Source organism: Dermacentor albipictus, chromosome 3, assembly GCF_038994185.2.
Source record: "Dermacentor albipictus isolate Rhodes 1998 colony chromosome 3, USDA_Dalb.pri_finalv2, whole genome shotgun sequence".
NCBI classification, from domain to species: Eukaryota; Metazoa; Arthropoda; class Arachnida; order Ixodida; family Ixodidae; genus Dermacentor; species Dermacentor albipictus.
Window position 1 is genome coordinate 95758438 of NC_091823.1, and position 22369 is coordinate 95780806.

General features: G+C 47.2%; 1 protein-coding gene across 2 annotated transcripts in view; it reads left to right on the top strand.

Moving 5' to 3' along the window:
- The window catches only part of LOC135901292 (uncharacterized), a 55083-nt gene that overhangs the window by 4417 nt on the left and 28297 nt on the right, over positions 1 to 22369 (top strand). For both annotated transcript variants that reach the window (XM_065431029.1, XM_065431028.1), the window contains exons 3-4: positions 2913 to 3218; positions 6186 to 6461. In XM_065431029.1, coding sequence (XP_065287101.1) covers positions 2913 to 3218; positions 6186 to 6461 — 582 coding nt within the window. The remainder of the gene's footprint in view (positions 1 to 2912; positions 3219 to 6185; positions 6462 to 22369) is intronic.

Here is a 22369-nt window from a genome sequence, read left to right on the forward strand (position 1 = left end):
TTTTTTGTCTATGTTACCTAGTGTATATCATTTATTTATTTCAATGCCGCAGTGTGTTTTGCATTGTTATTGTGGAAATATTTCACTGTTCTTTCATATATTGTATAACTGCAATGTTTTATGGCCACTATATAAATGTAATTTATATGGCGCTTGATGTGTTACCCCATGCAGCCATATTGTACCTAAGGGGGTGAGGTTACCTCAAGCCGCGTCTGTGCGACTTTTTTCCCTCATCCACCTCCACTTACCACTCCTCTGTACATGTGCGTGTGTAAATGGAAATTATTAAATCAAATCAAACTCATTTGAGAAATTTACTGGTGCTTGCTGCTTGAGGAATATACGTGACGAATCTGTTTGGCGAACTGACACAGGCTGCTCGGCCCAATTTTTTTAGTGAAGTATGCCTGCTGGACCGCATCGCTGCAGCCAGAAAGAAGTCGAAGCGTCAATGATTAGTAGTATGGGACATATTGAAGATATCGAAATTCCCCCGGTGGAGGGTCAGAAATCAAGTGAAAGTATATGCAAGGTTTGTGGTGCTTTCTTTATAAATGTTTGCGATTGGATTGGAGAAAACTTAATTTGCCTGCAGGGTTCTCTTTTATGTACCGAAGAAGCGAATAGTTATCCGTTTGTATAATTGAATAACGCTGGATCGAGACATGGTGAGACAGAAGGTGCTTGAATTTTCCTTTTGTATACAGGAAATCTAAGCTGCGGTGTAGTAGCTCGAGAATACTTTAGCCATTCCAGTTGGCGCTGTAAAAAACATGCTTTATGGTTTTAATTCGAAGTTGTAGTGAACTGATGGGTTTCGCGAACATAGCGTGTCTCGCCATACGGACAGTCGATTGCTACCGTTACGTGATCAGGGGTGTGCCATATTGTCGATAAAGGCTACTGAGGGCCACTATGAAACATTTCATCACTTTCAATTGAGTGGCTCTCGATCTTAACAACGAAACTTTTCTCTCAGGTGATTGCTACTATGGTGTTTGTGAATTAACTATGTAAATACTCTACATGACGCGCCGTCATGTTAGCAGCCATGAGCAATTCGTTTTTTTGGAGGCCTGTTTCAGAGGGGGATGAAAGTAGCAGCAAACTTTTTCATAAGTAATGCGCGCCTAACTATTTTTTTACGCATTAATGAATGGCCGTATTTGAATAGAACAACACACCAGAGTAATAGGAATCATGATGAGAGCTTCGCTGGGCAGTGTCTTTCTAAAATCAGATAACATGTTGACGCCAATTACCAAATTTTTCTTCCACGTAAAATGCAATGCCTCTCATAGCTAAATACTAAAGGAATGTTAAATGTTTAGCGAAGCATCATACACAACTTCGCGCGTTGAATTTGCAGATATTCTTTTTTTAGTCAAAATTTACCGATAGACACGGCGCATATATGCATTGCAAAACCTAGTAGACCCCTTTAACGCTACTTAGCTTGCGATATCCAAGCCGCAAAGTTTCTCGACTCACACGCTTTTGAAGAAGAAACTGTGGTTAAGGTATGGCAGCTGAAAGAAGCCGACGTATTCTTCAATACCGTGCTCGAGCCACCCATACCCCAAGCATACACGAAGGGAACGGCAGCCGAGCGAGCCGGAGCGAGCGGCGTCCTGGCCATGACGTCACTCGCGAGAGGGCGCCACTCCTAATTCTCGGGGCTAATAGTTGCTAACCTTACGCCAGGTGTACATATCGGAAAGTCGAACCGGAATCGTCACAGAAGTCCAGTTCCGCATTTCGGCATTTCGAAACGGTCATGTAAACCGAGAGAAAAAAAAAAAAACTGGTGTCAAATTAGTCGCCTAGATTACATGATTCTACACCGCGAAGCGCAGCTCGCAGTGAAACCTCCCGGTTATGTAGTAGTATATATGGCAGCGTCAAATAAAGCTCGGTGGTATAACGCGCGATAATGATGTCCGTTCCGCCACACTTAAACTAAATGCATCCAATCCGGAGATGAGCACAGCACCAATCGGAATAAGATCGCAGTAAGAGGCAAGTGCGACAGCATGTAGCTTCACGTTACATCGCACTTTTACGTCACACGGGGTTTAGGGAGAGAGCCGCGTTTCACGGTGTCGGGTGCGCAATCAGGTAAATTTAATAAATAATTGGGCACCATTTATTTCGGTCTATATGGCCATATTGACATGTAGAAACACGGAACTAGACTATCTTCCTTCAGCTTTTCCATGTAAACATGTGACTTAAGGTTGTCATCTACGAGGTGAATTAATGAAATTAATCTAATTAGAAAATTGATTGCTCTTTGCGTTTTCGTGCAAACGATGTCCTCATAATTCGCGAATAACTTCGTAGGTTTTAGAACGGAGCTGTATACCTCTACCGTCCAATGAAATTTTCGTGTCGTAAGCAAAAAAAAAAGAATAACTCCCCATACGTGGGCCGATCCCGAAGATAGTGCAATGCCGGGCCGACCTGCGGCGGAGGTGAAGCAGGCATTAAGCACTGCCCATACGTGGGCCGACCCCGAAGTTAGTGCAATGCCGGGCCGACTAGCGGATGATAGCTTCGCTGGTCATCCTTCTTCACAGAGTGGAAGTGCACTGAGATTTTTTTTCTCGTTTTGATATCATGATGTCTACTTTCGCGAGCCCTTCGTAACGCATCTAATTGTATTCCAAACGTAAAAAAAAATGCGCAGGCGCAGTTCTGTACCTACTTCATGCGAAACTGTATGCTTATATTGCGACCCAAAATTTCGTGCAGTTGGCCTTTAATGTTTGCAGTATATAAGACTCCGGATTTTCGCTGAGAAAAGAAAACCCAAGAAAGTCCTTTACTTTTGGGGGGAAATTTTAAATTTGTGGAGCTGTGGATATTTTGCATCTGGCAGTCTATACACTGTCGCTGTACCTCCGCAGGAGTACCAGCCGCGGAGCAAGAACTCGCATTCGGGAAACGTACGCTGCAGGGTGGCGGTCATCGTTCTCTTCCTGCTGGCTTCCGTGCTGCTCCCCTTGCTGGTCGTCACGTGGCTCTACTTGTTCGCCAATCAGGACGCGCCGAGCTCCTTTCCCGTCTGCTCTACCGACGGCTGCCTGAACCACGCGGCGGCGCTGAGCGCCAAGCGCAACCGTTCCCTGGACCCCTGCGAAGACTTCGGCCTGTACGTCTGCGCGGCCTGGAAGCGCAAGCACATGAGCCTCACCAGCACAATCGTTGAGGAGGTGGCCATCGATTTTTTCTTTCTTTTCTCATTTTTAAATATAAAATATATGCTCAGCCATTCAAACGCGATAATCGTCCCGCATGGCTGCCGGTGCTTTTTGCGCCACCGGCGAGCGATATGGGGAATCGTTGGGGCTCACTAAGGCAGTCACAATACTTCACAAAGACGCTTGCTTTCATCATACGCCATGCACACTGTAATAGAGGTGTCCTCAGCGTGGCGCGAAAAGCGAGGGCTGCCATTGCGGGCCGATTATAGCGCTTGAATCGCCGAGGACTGCACATGGGCTGAAGTGCGTGAGGTTTTCCGTAGGGTAACGTAAAGTATTTCGCAAAACCGTTAAAGGCACACTAAATGGAAACATTCAATCAGTTTAGACTGATAAAAAGTATGCTTTCAAAACTGCCTTCGCAAAAGTTCCATTTTGCCGATCATCGCGCCGAAACTCCGCGGAGCCCCGGTACACGAGTGCGACTTCACGGGTTTCAAACCGTTTTCTCGTATTTGAGCTGTTGTGGCTCAGTAACGGTTTTTTGAAAAAACATCTAGTCTTTGGACGTTTTAGAAGTCCATTTTTACTGACAAAAAGTTAACTATAGGACCGAGCAAATGCCGTCAGAATTCATGACGTCACGCGTCGACCTGGTGCGAGATATTGACGGTGGCGTCGCCACCCGTGTTTTGCTTTTGCGCCTTTTGTGGCTTGCGAAGCTTCATCTGGTAGCGGACTTTGTGGTTGATTAATACACCTCAACTTATCCTTTCTCTTTAGTGTACCTTTAACCTGAGTTATCTGGCAGAGGCTCTTCGAAAAAGACAACATATGTTGCATATCCAACAACCTCATAAGAACATGAAAATCCCGCACAAAATCTCGTATGTTCCCATATGTTCACGTGCGGGTATTGAATATAGGGTATATGAGAGTTCTTTTTTCTTTTTGAGATAGAGCGCCATGGCACAATTCCACAATATGTGCGGCCTGCAAATTGTGAAGGTTCAGTGTCCGTATTCGCAAGGAAAGCTCTTACGCTAGAATTGTTGAATTGCGGTTGAATATCGCGACAGATAGAAACGAAGTCGCCAAACAAGACATGGTAAGGTCAATTTTCATCGACGATGACATCAATACTAAAAAGCTGGAAGGAATGTAAATAGGGTGATCGGCTCATAGGACGCAATCAAAGAAACTGATCAAACATGGCGACCTCTGTATTGAAGTGTATATAGTCTCAGGGATCCGGAGAACGCCTGCATAGCATTGCGATACGAGTTGCGGGACAGCCACACGATAGCATATATGTGTATGATTCCCTGGCCGTGCGTGCATGAAGCAGGGTGTGCAAAAAGGAGCACAGAGTGTATATACGAACGTGCATTCATCGTACGATCACAGTGTGGAAGAACGTTTGATACCCACATAAGTACCTTATTCGTCGTCAACAGGAGTTAATTTCTTCAGGCCTTTCCAATATGTTTTTTCTTTGCTAGGGCATGTAAGCATCGTCTAAAAAGATTCTGCGACTATAGGTATAACTTTTTTTTCGCAGGAAATATGGAAAAACCGACGAGAAGGCGAAATCATTTAGGAGCGATATTCAGGCTGTCAGGCCGGGAAGGATTAGCAGCGAGAATTAATCAACGGAGAACATCTCATCAACGTTTGCAAATGATAGGGGCTTAATGCCCGCTAGCTTGAACCGGAGTTGCAGAGTGAGACCCTACGCTCCTTTCCGGAGAGTCAAAATCCCCGTTAATTCCAATCCTTCTTTAGAAGTCCATCTTTGCTGATCAAAAATTAACTATAGGACCATCACGTCACGCGTCGAGCTGGTGCGAGATATTGACGGTGGTGGTATGGACTCCTCGGTATGGACCCTTCCAGCTCCTGGAGTGACTGAGCACTAACTTGAAGTTTGCGTTCGTTTTGTCTAGTCTTCCCTTCCTGTCTCCCCGTCTTTTTAGCGCTACAAGTCGAGTATGCAGTCTCACAGACTTGCCCAAACTTCAGCTCTTATGAGATAAGCCATTACATTCCTCAAATTCCAGTAAACGAAACGTTTCCTAATTGTTTACTAATTGCTCGTGCAGGCTTCTTAACTATATAAAAAACTAATTTTCGAAGTCTTAACGACGTTCCAACTAACGTAACGTGCGAGGTTTTTTTTTTCGTCCAATGAACATGCTCGTCGCGTGTTATCTCTGCAGCACGTTGGTGCCTGTAATCTCTCTTTGTTGTAAAACGACGTTTTCTTTGCGAGCACTTCCTGACTTTACCGACCGTGGCTGGGTGCTGCTGTAATACCGAATACCTCATGCTTAAAGAAAGAAAAGAGAAAAGGCTGAATTATGTACCCGATGGTGAGATCGAAACTCAGGCGGGGTACCGACGCCACAATTGCACGTGCACTTCTATCGGGCCAAAGCCAGCTATAACTGTCTCAGCTAATCGCCGCATGTGTTGATTGCGTAGGACGGGAGCGCAAGAACAGATTCGGATTAACCAGTTTCCTCTACACGAAAGATGGCGGAAGGAAACGTGCAAATTTATAGCAAATTTAAAGCGTCGACACGTAGATTCCAAGATGTGTGTTGGACCCACATAATTTTTATTAAAGAATCCTTTTCTGGATTTCGGTTTCTGCAAAAATCTGTCTTCCTATATGTGCCATGAAAAGGTTCACCAGCCATCAAAAAGAAGCATTGCGTGAACACATGGGCGGTATAGAGCACATGCCTCGTCAATACAGCACTAATTTCCCGTACGCAAGCAACGGTATTTCACGTGGATATATACAAGATGCGGACGCAAGACATTTATACGCGTGTAATAGGACTAGACAAACCCATAATAATCTATTACATAAATTTAATTGTCTTCCTTATGAAATAGCATCAAAGCTTTTTTTTAGGTGACGTGCCTTCTATATACCACTCGTGACGTAACACCGTCGTTCGTACGTAGTTGGTCCTGGATTCCATTCTGGAGCAGAGCAGGCCGAAGATGAGTGAATACCACGGCGACGTGCCGTTGGGACAACGACCCGAGCAGTTCATGGCGCTGTGCGAAGCGGCCAGGCCTAGTGACGACGTGTCAGCGGTCAGAGCGTTCAAGGAATTTGTGCAGGGCGAGCTTGGTTTCCTGGTTCCGCCTCAGAAGTCTCCTGGCGACGGGAGGCTGCCGGCCAACAGCAGCCTACACGCGCAGCTTCTCAAAGCACTGGTCGTTCTCAGCGGCAAGGTATCGTTTATAGTAGGCTCACTGCGTCAATGATACATATATAGAAAGAGAATAAATTGATTGCGATTCAGCACCTGTAACTATTGGTTCAGGACAGGGCTGTCCTTGCAGTGTTCTCCACGGTTCTGCGACTTTCAGTGACACTACAGCAGTTTCGATATTTATAAATGGAGAAGCAGCCCGTTACGTTAGGACTTGCCAGGTTTGGCTATAGCTGGCGCTAATCTGGCGCAGCAATTTTAGTTGAAGGTGCATAGTTTCACAATTGCGTACATGTTGGAAAAGATTTCTAAGAAGATTCAATTTGGCGTAACCAAAAGGTGGAATCTTCACGAAGTTTACCGTTACAAGTGCGTGACTGGCTGCTATTGAAGCATCTTAGTTAAAAGAGTTTCTGCCTTTTTGTGGTCACTTTCGATGTATGTATGCGTGCGTGCGTGCTTGTTTGCGTTGTTGTTGCTATGTGCTTTACAAAATATGATTATAAATTATCTTTTTAATCCGTAGATGGCTAGACGTACGGCCACCATTGTTGTTTGGTAGTATAGAGGCGCACGTATAAGAAACCGTGCTAATCCGAGGTGATACCTATGCCGCAGGTGGTGAAGATGAAATTTTTATCTGATATTGCGTTGTTCCAAATAATGATGATTATGTACAATTTCATATTGTCAGGCTATGCACAGTTGTACAATGCACAATCGCGTTCATAATCATCGGCATCATGATGCCCGGGTTCAAAAACGCCCGAAGACTGCACGGCGACGCTGAGATACAAAAAAAAAAAATTCCGGGAGACACTCTCAATGAATGTCGACTGTAATGCGATTAACATTGACGCAATGTAGTGACACGGCGTATTGCCAACGCCCAAACGTGCGTGCACTGGGCTCCACTCCCACTGCGCACACTGCGCAATCAAGCAACTCCGTAACGTTGTCCGCGCAAGGAATGGGTTATATTCCACCGAGAACACGCCAAATTTTAAAGCATCTTTTTTGGTCATTCGAGACGGGCACTTACGCAGTGGTGTATGTCCATTTACGCGAATTGGTATCAAAGAAATTTATCGAAGAGCGGCACATACGTAGTGGCACATACCCAATGACCCAACCTGGCGTCAGGTTCACTGAAGAGCGGTACAAACCAGGTGGCACAAACCGTGTGTTACAAGTTAGCATGAACTAACTTAATCGAAGAGCGGCACATACATAGTGGCATACATAGTGGCACATGCCCAATGACCCATGCTCTTGTCAGGTTCACTGAAGAGCGGTACAAACCAGGTGGCACAAGCCGTGTGCTACAAGTTAGCATCAAAGAGGTTTATCGAAGAGCGGCGCATACATAGTGGTACATGTCCAATGACCCATGCTGGCGTCAGTTTCCCCGAAGAGCGCCATAGACCAAGTGGTACAAACCCAGGGCTACAACTTGGTATCAAAGAGGTTTATCGAAGAGCGGCACATACATAGTGGCACATACCCAATGACCCAACCTGACGTCAGGTTCACTGAAGAGCGGTACAAACCAGGTGGCACAAACCGTGTGCTACAAGTTAGCATCAAATAAGTTTATCGAAGAGCGGCACATACATAGTGGCACATGCCCAATGACCCTTGCTCCTGTCAGGTTCACTGAAGAGTGGTACAAACCAGGTGGCACAAGCCGTGTGCTACAAGTTAGCATCAAAGAGGTTTATCGAAGAGCGGCGCATACATAGTGGTACATGTCCAATGACCCATGCTGGCGTCAGTTTCCCCGAAGAGCGCCATAGACCAAGTGGTACAAACCCAGGGCTACAACTTGGTATCAAAGAGGTTTATCGAAGAGCGGCACATACATAGTGGCACATACCCAATGACCCAACCTGACGTCAGGTTCACTGAAGAGCGGTACAAACCAGGTGGCACAAACCGTGTGCTACAAGTTAGCATCAAATAAGTTTATCGAAGAGCGGCACATACATAGTGGCACATGCCCAATGACCCTTGCTCCTGTCAGGTTCACTGAAGAGTGGTACAAACCAGGTGGCACAAGCCGTGTGCTACAAGTTAGCATCAAAGAGGTTTATCGAAGAGCGGCGCATACATAGTGGTACATGTCCAATGACCCATGCTGGCGTCAGTTTCCCCGAAGAGCGCCATAGACCAAGTGGTACAAACCCAGGGCTACAACTTGGTATCAAAGAGGTTTATCGAAGAGCGGCACATACATAGTGGCACATACCCAATGACCCAACCTGACGTCAGGTTCACTGAAGAGCGGTACAAACCAGGTGGCACAAACCGTGTGCTACAAGTTAGCATCAAATAAGTTTATCGAAGAGCGGCACATACATAGTGGCACATGCCCAATGACCCTTGCTCCTGTCAGGTTCACTGAAGAGCGGTACAAACCAGGTGGCACAAGCCGTGTGCTACAAGTTAGCATCAAAGAGGTTTATCGAAGAGCGGCGCATACATAGTGGTACATGTCCAATGACCCATGCTGGCGTCAGTTTCCCCGAAGAGCGCCATAGACCAAGTGGTACAAACCCAGGGCTACAACTTGGTATCAAAGAGGTTTATCGAAGAGCGGCAAATACATAGTGGCACATACCCAATGACCCAACCTGACGTCAGGTTCACTGAAGAGCGGTACAAACCAGGTGGCACAAACCGTGTGCTACAAGTTAGCATCAAATAAGTTTATCGAAGAGCGGCACATACATAGTGGCACATGCCCAATGACCCTTGCTCCTGTCAGGTTCACTGAAGAGTGGTACAAACCAGGTGGTACAAGCCGTGTGCTACAAGTTAGCATCAAAGAGGTTTATCGAAGAGCGGCGCATACATAGTGGTACATGTCCAATGACCCATGCTGGCGTCAGTTTCCCCGAAGAGCGCCATAGACCAAGTGGTACAAACCCAGGGCTACAACTTGGTATCAAAGAGGTTTATCGAAGAGCGGCACATACATAGTGGCACATACCCAATGACCCAACCTGACGTCAGGTTCACTGAAGAGCGGTACAAACCAGGTGGCACAAACCGTGTGCTACAAGTTAGCATCAAATAAGTTTATCGAAGAGCGGCACATACATAGTGGCACATGCCCAATGACCCTTGCTCCTGTCAGGTTCACTGAAGAGCGGTACAAACCAGGTGGCACAAACCGCGCGTGTGCTACACGTTAGCATCAAAGAAGTTTATCGAAGAGCGGCACATACATAGTGGCACATGCCCTGTGACCCATGCTCTTGTCAGGTTCACTGAAGAGCGGTACAAACCAGGTGGCACAAACCGTGTGCTACAAGTTAGCATCAAAGAGGTTTATCGAAGAGCGGCGCATACATAGTGGTACATGTCCAATGACCCATGCTCTTGTCAGGTTCACTGAAGAGCGGTACAAACCAGGTGGCACAAACCGTGTGCTACAAGTTAGCATCAAAGAAGTTTATCGAAGAGCGGCACATAAATAGTGGCCCATGCCCAATGACCCTTGCTCCTGTCAGGTTCACTGAAGAGCGGTACAAACCAGGTGGCACAAACCGCGCGTGTGCTACACGTTAGCATCAAAGAAGTTTATCGAAGAGCGGCACATACATAGTGGCACATGCCCAATGACCCTTGCTCCTGTCAGGTTCACTGAAGAGCGGTACAAACCAGGTGGCACAAACCGCGCGTGTGCTACACGTTAGCATCAAAGAAGTTTATCGAAGAGCGGCACATACATAGTGGCACATGCCCTGTGACCCATGCTCTTGTCAGGTTCACTGAAGAGCGGTACAAACCAGGTGGCACAAACCGTGTGCTACAAGTTAGCATCAAAGAGGTTTATCGAAGAGCGGCGCATACATAGTGGTACATGTCCAATGACCCATGCTCTTGTCAGGTTCACTGAAGAGCGGTACAAACCAGGTGGCACAAACCGTGTGCTACAAGTTAGCATCAAAGAGGTTTATCGAAGAGCGGCGCATACATAGTGGTACATGTCCAATGACCCATGCTCTTGTCAGGTTCACTGAAGAGCGGTACAAACCAGGTGGCACAAACCGTGTGCTACAAGTTAGCATCAAAGAGGTTTATCGAAGAGCGGCGCATACATAGTGGTACATGTCCAATGACCCATGCTCTTGTCAGGTTCACTGAAGAGTGGTACAAACCAGGTGGCACAAGCCGTGTGCTACAAGTTAGCATCAAAGAGGTTTATCGAAGAGCGGCGCATACATAGTGGTACATGTCCAATGACCCATGCTGGCGTCAGTTTCCCCGAAGAGCGCCATAGACCAAGTGGTACAAACCCAGGGCTACAACTTGGTATCAAAGAGGTTTATCGAAGAGCGGCACATACATAGTGGCACATACCCAATGACCCAACCTGACGTCAGGTTCACTGAAGAGCGGTACAAACCAGGTGGCACAAACCGTGTGCTACAAGTTAGCATCAAATAAGTTTATCGAAGAGCAGCACATACATGGTGGCACATGCCCAATGACCCTTGCTCCTGTCAGGTTAACTGAAGAGTCGTACAAACCAGGTGGCACAAACCGTGTGCTACAAGTTAGCATCAAAGTTTATCGAAGAGCGGCACATACATAGTGGCCCATGCCCAATGACCCATGCTCTTGTCAGGTTCACTGAAGAGTGGTACAAACCAGGTGGCACAAGCCGTGTGCTACAAGTTAGCATCAAAAAGGTTTATCGAAGAGCGGCGCATACATAGTGGTACATGTCCAATGACCCATGCTGGCGTCAGTTTCCCCGAAGAGCGCCATAGACCAAGTGGTACAAACCCAGGGCTACAACTTGGTATCAAAGAGGTTTATCGAAGAGCGGCACATACATAGTGGCACATACCCAATGACCCAACCTGACGTCAGGTTCACTGAAGAGCGGTACAAACCAGGTGGCACAAACCGTGTGCTACAAGTTAGCATCAAAGAAGTTTATCGAAGAGCGGCACATACACAGTGGCCCATGCCCAATGACCCATGCTCCTGTCAGGTTCATTGAAGAGTGGTACAAACCAGGTGGTACAAACCGTGTGCTACAAGTTAGCATCAAAGTTTATGGAAGAGCGGCACATACATAGTGGCACATGCCCAATGACCGATGCTCCTGTCAGGTTCACTGAAGAGCGGTACAAACCAGGTGGCACAAACCGTGTGCTACAAGTTAGCATCAAAGAAGTTTATCGAAGAGCGGCACATACATAGTGGCCCATGCCCAATGACCCATGCTCCTGTCAGGTTCATTGAAGAGTGGTACAAACCAGGCGGTACAAACCATGTGCTACAAGTTAGCATCAAAGTTTATCGAAGAGCGGCACATACATAGTGGCACATGCCCAATGACCCTTGCTCCTGTCAGGTTCACTGAAGAGCGGTACAAACCAGGTGGCACAAACCATGTGCTACAAGTTAGCATCAAAGTTTATCGAAGAGCGGCACATACATAGTGGCACATGCCCAATGACCCATGCTCCGGTCATGTTCACTGAAGAGCGGTACAAACCAGGTGGCACAAACCGCGCGTGTGCTACACGTTAGCATCAAAGAAGTTTATCGAAGAGCGGCACATACATAGTGGCACATGCCCAATGACGCATGCTCCTGTCAGGTTCACTGAAGAGCGGTACAAACCAGCCCATGCCCAATGACCCATGCTCCTGTCAGGTTCACTGAAGAGCGGTACAAACCAGGTGGTACAAACCGTGTGCTACAAGTTAGCATCAAAGTTTATCGAAGAGCGGCACATACATAGTGGCACATGCCCAATGACCCTTGCTCCTGTCAGGTTCACTGAAGAGCGGTACAAACCAGGTGGCACAAACCGTGTGCTACAAGTTAGCATCAAAGAAGTTTATCGAAGAGCGGCACATACATAGTGGCACATGCCCAATGACGCATGCTCCTGTCAGGTTCACTGAAGAGCGGTACAAACCAGGTGGCACAAACCGTGTGCTACAAGTCAGCATCAAAGAAGTTTATCGAAGAGCGGCACATACATAGTGGCACATGCCCAATGACCCTGCTCCTGTCAGGTTCATTGAAGAGCGGTACAAACCAGGTGGCACAAACCGTGTGCTGCAAGTTAGCATCAAAGTTTATCGAAGAGCGGCACATACATAGTGGCACATGCCCAATGACGCATGCTCCTGTCAGGTTCACTGAAGAGCGGTACAAACCAGCCCATGCCCAATGACCCATGCTCCTGTCAGGTTCACTGAAGAGCGGTACAAACCAGGTGGTACAAACCGTGTGCTACAAGTTAGCATCAAAGTTTATCGAAGAGCGGCACATACATAGTGGCACATGCCCAATGACCCTTGCTCCTGTCAGGTTCACTGAAGAGCGGTACAAACCAGGTGGCACAAACCGTGTGCTACAAGTTAGCATCAAAGAAGTTTATCGAAGAGTGGCACATACATGGTGGCACATGCCCAATGACCCTTGCTCCTGTCAGGTTCACTGAAGAGCGGTACAAACCAGGTGGCACAAACCGTGTGCTACAAGTTAGCATCAAAGAAGTTTATCGAAGAGCGGCACATACATAGTGGCCCATGCCCAATGACCCATGCTCTTGTCAGGTTCACTGAAGAGTGGTACAAACCAGGTGGCACAAGCCGTGTGCTACAAGTTAGCATCAAAAAGGTTTATCGAAGAGCGGCGCATACATAGTGGTACATGTCCAATGACCCATGCTGGCGTCAGTTTCCCCGAAGAGCGCCATAGACCAAGTGGTACAAACCCAGGGCAACAACTTGGTATCAAAGAGGTTTATCGAAGAGCGGCACATACATAGTGGCACATACCCAATGACCCAACCTGACGTCAGGTTCACTGAAGAGCGGTACAAACCAGGTGGCACAAACCGTGTGCTACAAGTTAGCATCAAAGAAGTTTATCGAAGAGCGGCACATACACAGTGGCCCATGCCCAATGACCCATGCTCCTGTCAGGTTCATTGAAGAGTGGTACAAACCAGGTGGTACAAACCGTGTGCTACAAGTTAGCATCAAAGTTTATGGAAGAGCGGCACATACATAGTGGCACATGCCCAATGACCGATGCTCCTGTCAGGTTCACTGAAGAGCGGTACAAACCAGGTGGCACAAACCGTGTGCTACAAGTTAGCATCAAAGAAGTTTATCGAAGAGCGGCACATACATAGTGGCACATGCCCAATGACGCATGCTCCTGTCAGGTTCACTGAAGAGCGGTACAAACCAGGTGGCACAAACCGTGTGCTACAAGTCAGCATCAAAGAAGTTTATCGAAGAGCGGCACATACATAGTGGCACATGCCCAATGACCCTGCTCCTGTCAGGTTCATTGAAGAGCGGTACAAACCAGGTGGCACAAACCGTGTGCTGCAAGTTAGCATCAAAGTTTATCGAAGAGCGGCACATACATAGTGGCACATGCCCAATGACGCATGCTCCTGTCAGGTTCACTGAAGAGCGGTACAAACCAGCCCATGCCCAATGACCCATGCTCCTGTCAGGTTCACTGAAGAGCGGTACAAACCAGGTGGTACAAACCGTGTGCTACAAGTTAGCATCAAAGTTTATCGAAGAGCGGCACATACATAGTGGCACATGCCCAATGACCCTTGCTCCTGTCAGGTTCACTGAAGAGCGGTACAAACCAGGTGGCACAAACCGTGTGCTACAAGTTAGCATCAAAGAAGTTTATCGAAGAGTGGCACATACATGGTGGCACATGCCCAATGACCCTTGCTCCTGTCAGGTTCACTGAAGAGCGGTACAAACCAGGTGGCACAAACCGTGTGCTACAAGTTAGCATCAAAGAAGTTTATCGAAGAGCGGCACATACATAGTGGCCCATGCCCAATGACCCATGCTCTTGTCAGGTTCACTGAAGAGTGGTACAAACCAGGTGGCACAAGCCGTGTGCTACAAGTTAGCATCAAAAAGGTTTATCGAAGAGCGGCGCATACATAGTGGTACATGTCCAATGACCCATGCTGGCGTCAGTTTCCCCGAAGAGCGCCATAGACCAAGTGGTACAAACCCAGGGCTACAACTTGGTATCAAAGAGGTTTATCGAAGAGCGGCACATACATAGTGGCACATACCCAATGACCCAACCTGACGTCAGGTTCACTGAAGAGCGGTACAAACCAGGTGGCACAAACCGTGTGCTACAAGTTAGCATCAAAGAAGTTTATCGAAGAGCGGCACATACACAGTGGCCCATGCCCAATGACCCATGCTCCTGTCAGGTTCATTGAAGAGTGGTACAAACCAGGTGGTACAAACCGTGTGCTACAAGTTAGCATCAAAGTTTATGGAAGAGCGGCACATACATAGTGGCACATGCCCAATGACCGATGCTCCTGTCAGGTTCACTGAAGAGCGGTACAAACCAGGTGGCACAAACCGTGTGCTACAAGTTAGCATCAAAGAAGTTTATCGAAGAGCGGCACATACATAGTGGCCCATGCCCAATGACCCATGCTCCTGTCAGGTTCATTGAAGAGTGGTACAAACCAGGCGGTACAAACCATGTGCTACAAGTTAGCATCAAAGTTTATCGAAGAGCGGCACATACATAGTGGCACATGCCCAATGACCCTTGCTCCTGTCAGGTTCACTGAAGAGCGGTACAAACCAGGTGGCACAAACCATGTGCTACAAGTTAGCATCAAAGTTTATCGAAGAGCGGCACATACATAGTGGCACATGCCCAATGACCCATGCTCCGGTCATGTTCACTGAAGAGCGGTACAAACCAGGTGGCACAAACCGCGCGTGTGCTACACGTTAGCATCAAAGAAGTTTATCGAAGAGCGGCACATACATAGTGGCACATGCCCAATGACGCATGCTCCTGTCAGGTTCACTGAAGAGCGGTACAAACCAGCCCATGCCCAATGACCCATGCTCCTGTCAGGTTCACTGAAGAGCGGTACAAACCAGGTGGTACAAACCGTGTGCTACAAGTTAGCATCAAAGTTTATCGAAGAGCGGCACATACATAGTGGCACATGCCCAATGACCCTTGCTCCTGTCAGGTTCACTGAAGAGCGGTACAAACCAGGTGGCACAAACCGTGTGCTACAAGTTAGCATCAAAGAAGTTTATCGAAGAGCGGCACATACATAGTGGCACATGCCCAATGACGCATGCTCCTGTCAGGTTCACTGAAGAGCGGTACAAACCAGGTGGCACAAACCGTGTGCTACAAGTCAGCATCAAAGAAGTTTATCGAAGAGCGGCACATACATAGTGGCACATGCCCAATGACCCTGCTCCTGTCAGGTTCATTGAAGAGCGGTACAAACCAGGTGGCACAAACCGTGTGCTACAAGTTAGCATCAAAGAGGTTTATCGAAGAGCGGCGCATACATAGTGGTACATGGTTATATTGCGCTCAGTTTAACACAGACGATATTAAGAAAGGACAGGACGTGGACGGGTGTAGCGCAAACTACCAACTGTTTAATAATGTTAAATAACGCGCTTATATACAAGGAGATATGGCGCGAGGAGGGGGGGGTACAAAAGATATGACAAGTTCACGGAATGTGATAATAGTTCGGGTCAGGCATACATGGTTCACTGGCACCCGTTCGCCCTGGCAAACTCAACCTCAGCTTTGATAAGCGCGATGGACGGAGTGCTTACGCACATTTCTTTTTCTTTTGCTATCGCAAGCGCCTCCCATATTTCTCGCTCCGTTTTCGTTTTTGACGTGCCAATGACTGTGGCGCTTTCTAGCAGCGGAGAGCATTTGCATTGTTTGCAATGTGCCGCCAGGTTGCTGGGTGCTGTCAGGAGCTGGCACGTGTATTTGTGCTCCCGTAACCTATCATTTAGACAGCGTCCAGTTTGCCCGATGTATACTTTCCCGCAATCTAGTGGGATTTGGTAAACAACAGAAGTTGCACATTCCACATACTTTGTCACGTGCTTAGTTTGACAGATCGTAGCACTAGTGTTTGCCTCTTTGGATCCTGCATTCACCCTCTTGCACATGCCTTTTAGTTTTTGTGGAGCGGAGAACAGAACTTGAACGTCATGGCGTTGGGCTGTCTTTTTTATCCTATGTGACAAGCCATGAATGTAAGGCAACACCACGCGTTTTTTCAATTTTTCTTTTTCCTGTGTTTTCTGCCTTTTCCTGCTGGTTCTGATTTCGGGCAACAAGTTTTCACAGATTTGCACCACCATGCTGTCTGGGTACCCACTGTTTCGTAAGCGGCTTACTTGCAAATCAATGCTCTCCCTCACCGCATGGCGGCATGATTTTTCAATTGCTTGACTGATGCAAGCCTTGGCGATGCCTCTTTTTATGATTTTAGAATGGCATGAGTCATACCTCAGGATTTCTTTTTCTCCTCTAGTTTTGTAGCACCAGCAGATATGGGAGCCTCTGAGCCTAATATTTATGTCAAGGTACTGCAAACGACCTTCCGTAGGAGTCTCGTACGTGAACTCTAAACCTTCATGCGCTTTTTTGAACATGCTGATGACAGTTTCAACGCTAAATGGATCGGTTTGGTCTTCTTTCATGCACACCAAATAATCGTCTACATATCTGAAGCAGGTAGTTATGTTAGTTTCTTCAAACAAGGTGGCATTTAGCGTTGAAACTGTCATCAGCATGTTCAAAAAAGCGCATGAAGGTTTAGAGTTCACGTACGAGACTCCTACGGAAGGTCGTTTGCAGTACCTTGACATAAATATTAGGCTCAGAGGCTCCCATATCTGCTGGTGCTACAAAACTAGAGGAGAAAAAGAAATCCTGAGGTATGACTCATGCCATTCTAAAATCATAAAAAGAGGCATCGCCAAGGCTTGCATCAGTCAAGCAATTGAAAAATCATGCCGCCATGCGGTGAGGGAGAGCATTGATTTGCAAGTAAGCCGCTTACGAAACAGTGGGTACCCAGACAGCATGGTGGTGCAAATCTGTGAAAACTTGTTGCCCGAAATCAGAACCAGCAGGAAAAGGCAGAAAACACAGGAAAAAGAAAAATTGAAAAAACGCGTGGTGTTGCCTTACATTCATGGCTTGTCACATAGGATAAAAAAGACAGCCCAACGCCATGACGTTCAAGTTCTGTTCTCCGCTCCACAAAAACTAAAAGGCATGTGCAAGAGGGTGAATGCAGGATCCAAAGAGGCAAACACTAGTGCTACGATCTGTCAAACTAAGCACGTGACAAAGTATGTGGAATGTGCAACTTCTGTTGTTTACCAAATCCCACTAGATTGCGGGAAAGTATACATCGGGCAAACTGGACGCTGTCTAAATGATAGGTTACGGGAGCACAAATACACGTGCCAGCTCCTGACAGCACCCAGCAACCTGGCGGCACATTGCAAACAATGCAAATGCTCTCCGCTGCTAGAAAGCGCCACAGTCATTGGCACGTCAAAAACGAAAACGGAGCGAGAAATATGGGAGGCGCTTGCGATAGCAAAAGAAAAAGAAATGTGCGTAAGCACTCCGTCCATCGCGCTTATCAAAGCTGAGGTTGAGTTTGCCAGGGCGGACGGGTGCCAGTGAACCATGTATGCCTGACCCGAACTATTATCACATTCCGTGAACTTGTCATATCTTTTGTACCCCCCCCCCCTCCTCGCGCCATATCTCCTTGTATATAAGCGCGTTATTTAACATTATTAAACAGTTGGTAGTTTGCGCTACACCCGTCCACGTCCTGTCCTTTCTTAATATCGTCTGTGTTAAACTGAGCGCAATATAACCATGAACGTTCACCAACTAGCCCCCTTCATTGCTTTACTAAATGTCATTTCGAGTACATCGGGCTTCTACATCCCTAACCTTCCTCCGCTTCCTCGTACTTTATATTTCGTCGACAACATTGCGAAGGCCAGGCACAGAACTCGCACCCTCACGTACGCCCTGAACAACGGTCTGTCTTCACCTGTGTTGGCTGGTCTACTCGGAAACGTCGCCCCTACCGAAAGAACGGCAAGACGCCTCTGCAAGATACTTCGAGCGGAAACGTGGCGACAGATTCGTCTCTTCCGAGACCACATTGCGGCCATATGCGAGGAAACAATGGACTCAGCGGCTTCAACAGCAATGATCAGGTATTTCTACAACTTGGCAGAGTTGCATGCCGAAACCTTGTGGAAAGGTTCATTCAAGAGCCTTCCTAGAAGAGAGAAGCGTAAGCCTGAAGGAGGCGGTGCTGTCAACCTATCCGGTAGAAAGATTCCCGATTATGTGCAACAGACCCTAAATAAGGGACCAAAATACGCAATTGAACCTCCAGTAACCGCAGTACAGTTCCTGGCCATGGTACGCTCAGTCGCGGAAAGAACCCCTGAGCCAGAAAAAGTGACTTGCATCCAAGAAATTTTGACGGGAGTGTCGAAAAAGAACCTAGTAGGAAAACCCAGGCCTGCAGGAACAAGCGGAGTGACTAGGTACCTCAAAAAAGAAAATCTGAAACTGCTCCTCTCCGACAAAACAGGCGTGTTTGTCCTGATGAACGCTCCTGAATACGAAAAATCTGCCCAAGAAGCGATCCGTAAGAATTTCGCAAAATGCGACATTACGTACAAAGCAATTGCAAAACTGAAAAATGAAGCAGGCAAAACATGTGAAAGCATGGGCTTGACAAGACTGGCAAGGCGCGTGAAAGAAAGCAAAGAAATCACTCTGAAGCCATTTTTCACGGCAAAAACCCACAAAGAGGGAATCCCTTTTAGGACGATTGTTGAAGACCGCGGAACCTGGCAAAGATGCATCGCGGACTACCTTCAGGCCTGCTTGAATTCCTTACCTTTCGACGATCCGTTCTTGATCCGCAACTCGGACGAAGTTATTGCAACACTGAAGAGTAGCCCGCCGACGTCTTGTTTTTCAATAGACGTGAAGGACTTGTTTTACAGTGTCCCGAGGCCTGCGGTGGTGCAAGCAGTAGAAGAAGCCATCGACACGTTGGGCTACACCAAATTTCAGGATGTGTGCAAGTGCACTATTTCAAGTTTTGTGAACTTGTTAAAACTGTATCTACATGGTGCGTTTATTGAATATGGTGACAGTGTGTATGAGCAGAAGGATGGCATCGCCATTGGTTCTTGTATAGCTCCCGTGCTTTCCGACTTGTTTTTGAGTGTGGGAGACAGGAAACTTGCCACCTTGTTTGAAGAAACTAACATAACTACCTGCTTCAGATATGTAGACGATTATTTGGTGTGCATGAAAGAAGACCAAACCGATCCATTTAGCGTTGAAACTGTCATCAGCATGTTCAAAAAAGCGCATGAAGGTTTAGAGTTCACGTACGAGACTCCTACGGAAGGTCGTTTGCAGTACCTTGACATAAATATTAGGCTCAGAGGCTCCCATATCTGCTGGTGCTACAAAACTAGAGGAGAAAAAGAAATCCTGAGGTATGACTCATGCCATTCTAAAATCATAAAAAGAGGCATCGCCAAGGCTTGCATCAGTCAAGCAATTGAAAAATCATGCCGCCATGCGGTGAGGGAGAGCATTGATTTGCAAGTAAGCCGCTTACGAAACAGTGGGTACCCAGACAGCATGGTGGTGCAAATCTGTGAAAACTTGTTGCCCGAAATCAGAACCAGCAGGAAAAGGCAGAAAACACAGGAAAAAGAAAAATTGAAAAAACGCGTGGTGTTGCCTTACATTCATGGCTTGTCACATAGGATAAAAAAGACAGCCCAACGCCATGACGTTCAAGTTCTGTTCTCCGCTCCACAAAAACTAAAAGGCATGTGCAAGAGGGTGAATGCAGGATCCAAAGAGGCAAACACTAGTGCTACGATCTGTCAAACTAAGCACGTGACAAAGTATGTGGAATGTGCAACTTCTGTTGTTTACCAAATCCCACTAGATTGCGGGAAAGTATACATCGGGCAAACTGGACGCTGTCTAAATGATAGGTTACGGGAGCACAAATACACGTGCCAGCTCCTGACAGCACCCAGCAACCTGGCGGCACATTGCAAACAATGCAAATGCTCTCCGCTGCTAGAAAGCGCCACAGTCATTGGCACGTCAAAAACGAAAACGGAGCGAGAAATATGGGAGGCGCTTGCGATAGCAAAAGAAAAAGAAATGTGCGTAAGCACTCCGTCCATCGCGCTTATCAAAGCTGAGGTTGAGTTTGCCAGGGCGAACGGGTGCCAGTGAACCATGTATGCCTGACCCGAACTATTATCACATTCCGTGAACTTGTCATATCTTTTGTACCCCCCCCCCCCTCCTCGCGCCATATCTCCTTGTATATAAGCGCGTTATTTAACATTATTAAACAGTTGGTAGTTTGCGCTACACCCGTCCACGTCCTGTCCTTTCTTAATATCGTCTGTGTTAAACTGAGCGCAATATAACCATGAACGTTCACCAACTAGCCCCCTTCATTGCTTTACTAAATAGTGGTACATGTCCAATGACCCATGCTGGCGTCAGTTTCCCCGAAGAACGCCATAGACCAAGTGGTACAAACCCAGGGCTACAACTTGGTATCAAAGAGGTTTATCGAAGAGCGGCACATACATAGTGGCACATACCCAATGACCCAACCTGACGTCAGGTTCACTGAAGAGCGGTACAAACCAGGTGGCACAAACCGTGTGCTACAAGTTAGCATCAAATAAGTTTATCGAAGAGCGGCACATACATAGTGGCACATGCCCAATGACCCTTGCTCCTGTCAGGTTCACTGAAGAGTGGTACAAACCAGGTGGCACAAGCCGTGTGCTACAAGTTAGCATCAAAGAGGTTTATCGAAGAGCGGCGCATACATAGTGGTACATGTCCAATGACCCATGCTGGCGTCAGTTTCCCCGAAGAGCGCCATAGACCAAGTGGTACAAACCCAGGGCTACAACTTGGTATCAAAGAGGTTTATCGAAGAGCGGCACATACATAGTGGCACATACCCAATGACCCAACCTGACGTCAGGTTCACTGAAGAGCGGTACAAACCAGGTGGCACAAACCGTGTGCTACAAGTTAGCATCAAATAAGTTTATCGAAGAGCAGCACATACATGGTGGCACATGCCCAATGACCCTTGCTCCTGTCAGGTTAACTGAAGAGTCGTACAAACCAGGTGGTACAAACCGTGTGCTACAAGTTAGCATCAAAGTTTATGGAAGAGCGGCACATACATAGTGGCACATGCCCAATGACCGATGCTCCTGTCAGGTTCACTGAAGAGCGGTACAAACCAGGTGGCACAAACCGTGTGCTACAAGTTAGCATCAAAGAAGTTTATCGAAGAGCGGCACATACATAGTGGCCCATGCCCAATGACCCATGCTCTTGTCAGGTTCACTGAAGAGTGGTACAAACCAGGTGGCACAAGCCGTGTGCTACAAGTTAGCATCAAAGAGGTTTATCGAAGAGCGGCGCATACATAGTGGTACATGTCCAATGACCCATGCTGGCGTCAGTTTCCCCGAAGAGCGCCATAGACCAAGTGGTACAAACCCAGGGCTACAACTTGGTATCAAAGAGGTTTATCGAAGAGCGGCACATACATAGTGGCACATACCCAATGACCCAACCTGACGTCAGGTTCACTGAAGAGCGGTACAAACCAGGTGGCACAAACCGTGTGCTACAAGTTAGCATCAAATAAGTTTATCGAAGAGCAGCACATACATGGTGGCACATGCCCAATGACCCTTGCTCCTGTCAGGTTAACTGAAGAGTCGTACAAACCAGGTGGTACAAACCGTGTGCTACAAGTTAGCATCAAAGTTTATGGAAGAGCGGCACATACATAGTGGCACATGCCCAATGACCGATGCTCCTGTCAGGTTCACTGAAGAGCGGTACAAACCAGGTGGCACAAACCGTGTGCTACAAGTTAGCATCAAAGTTTATCGAAGAGCGGCACATACATAGTGGCCCATGCCCAATGACCCATGCTCTTGTCAG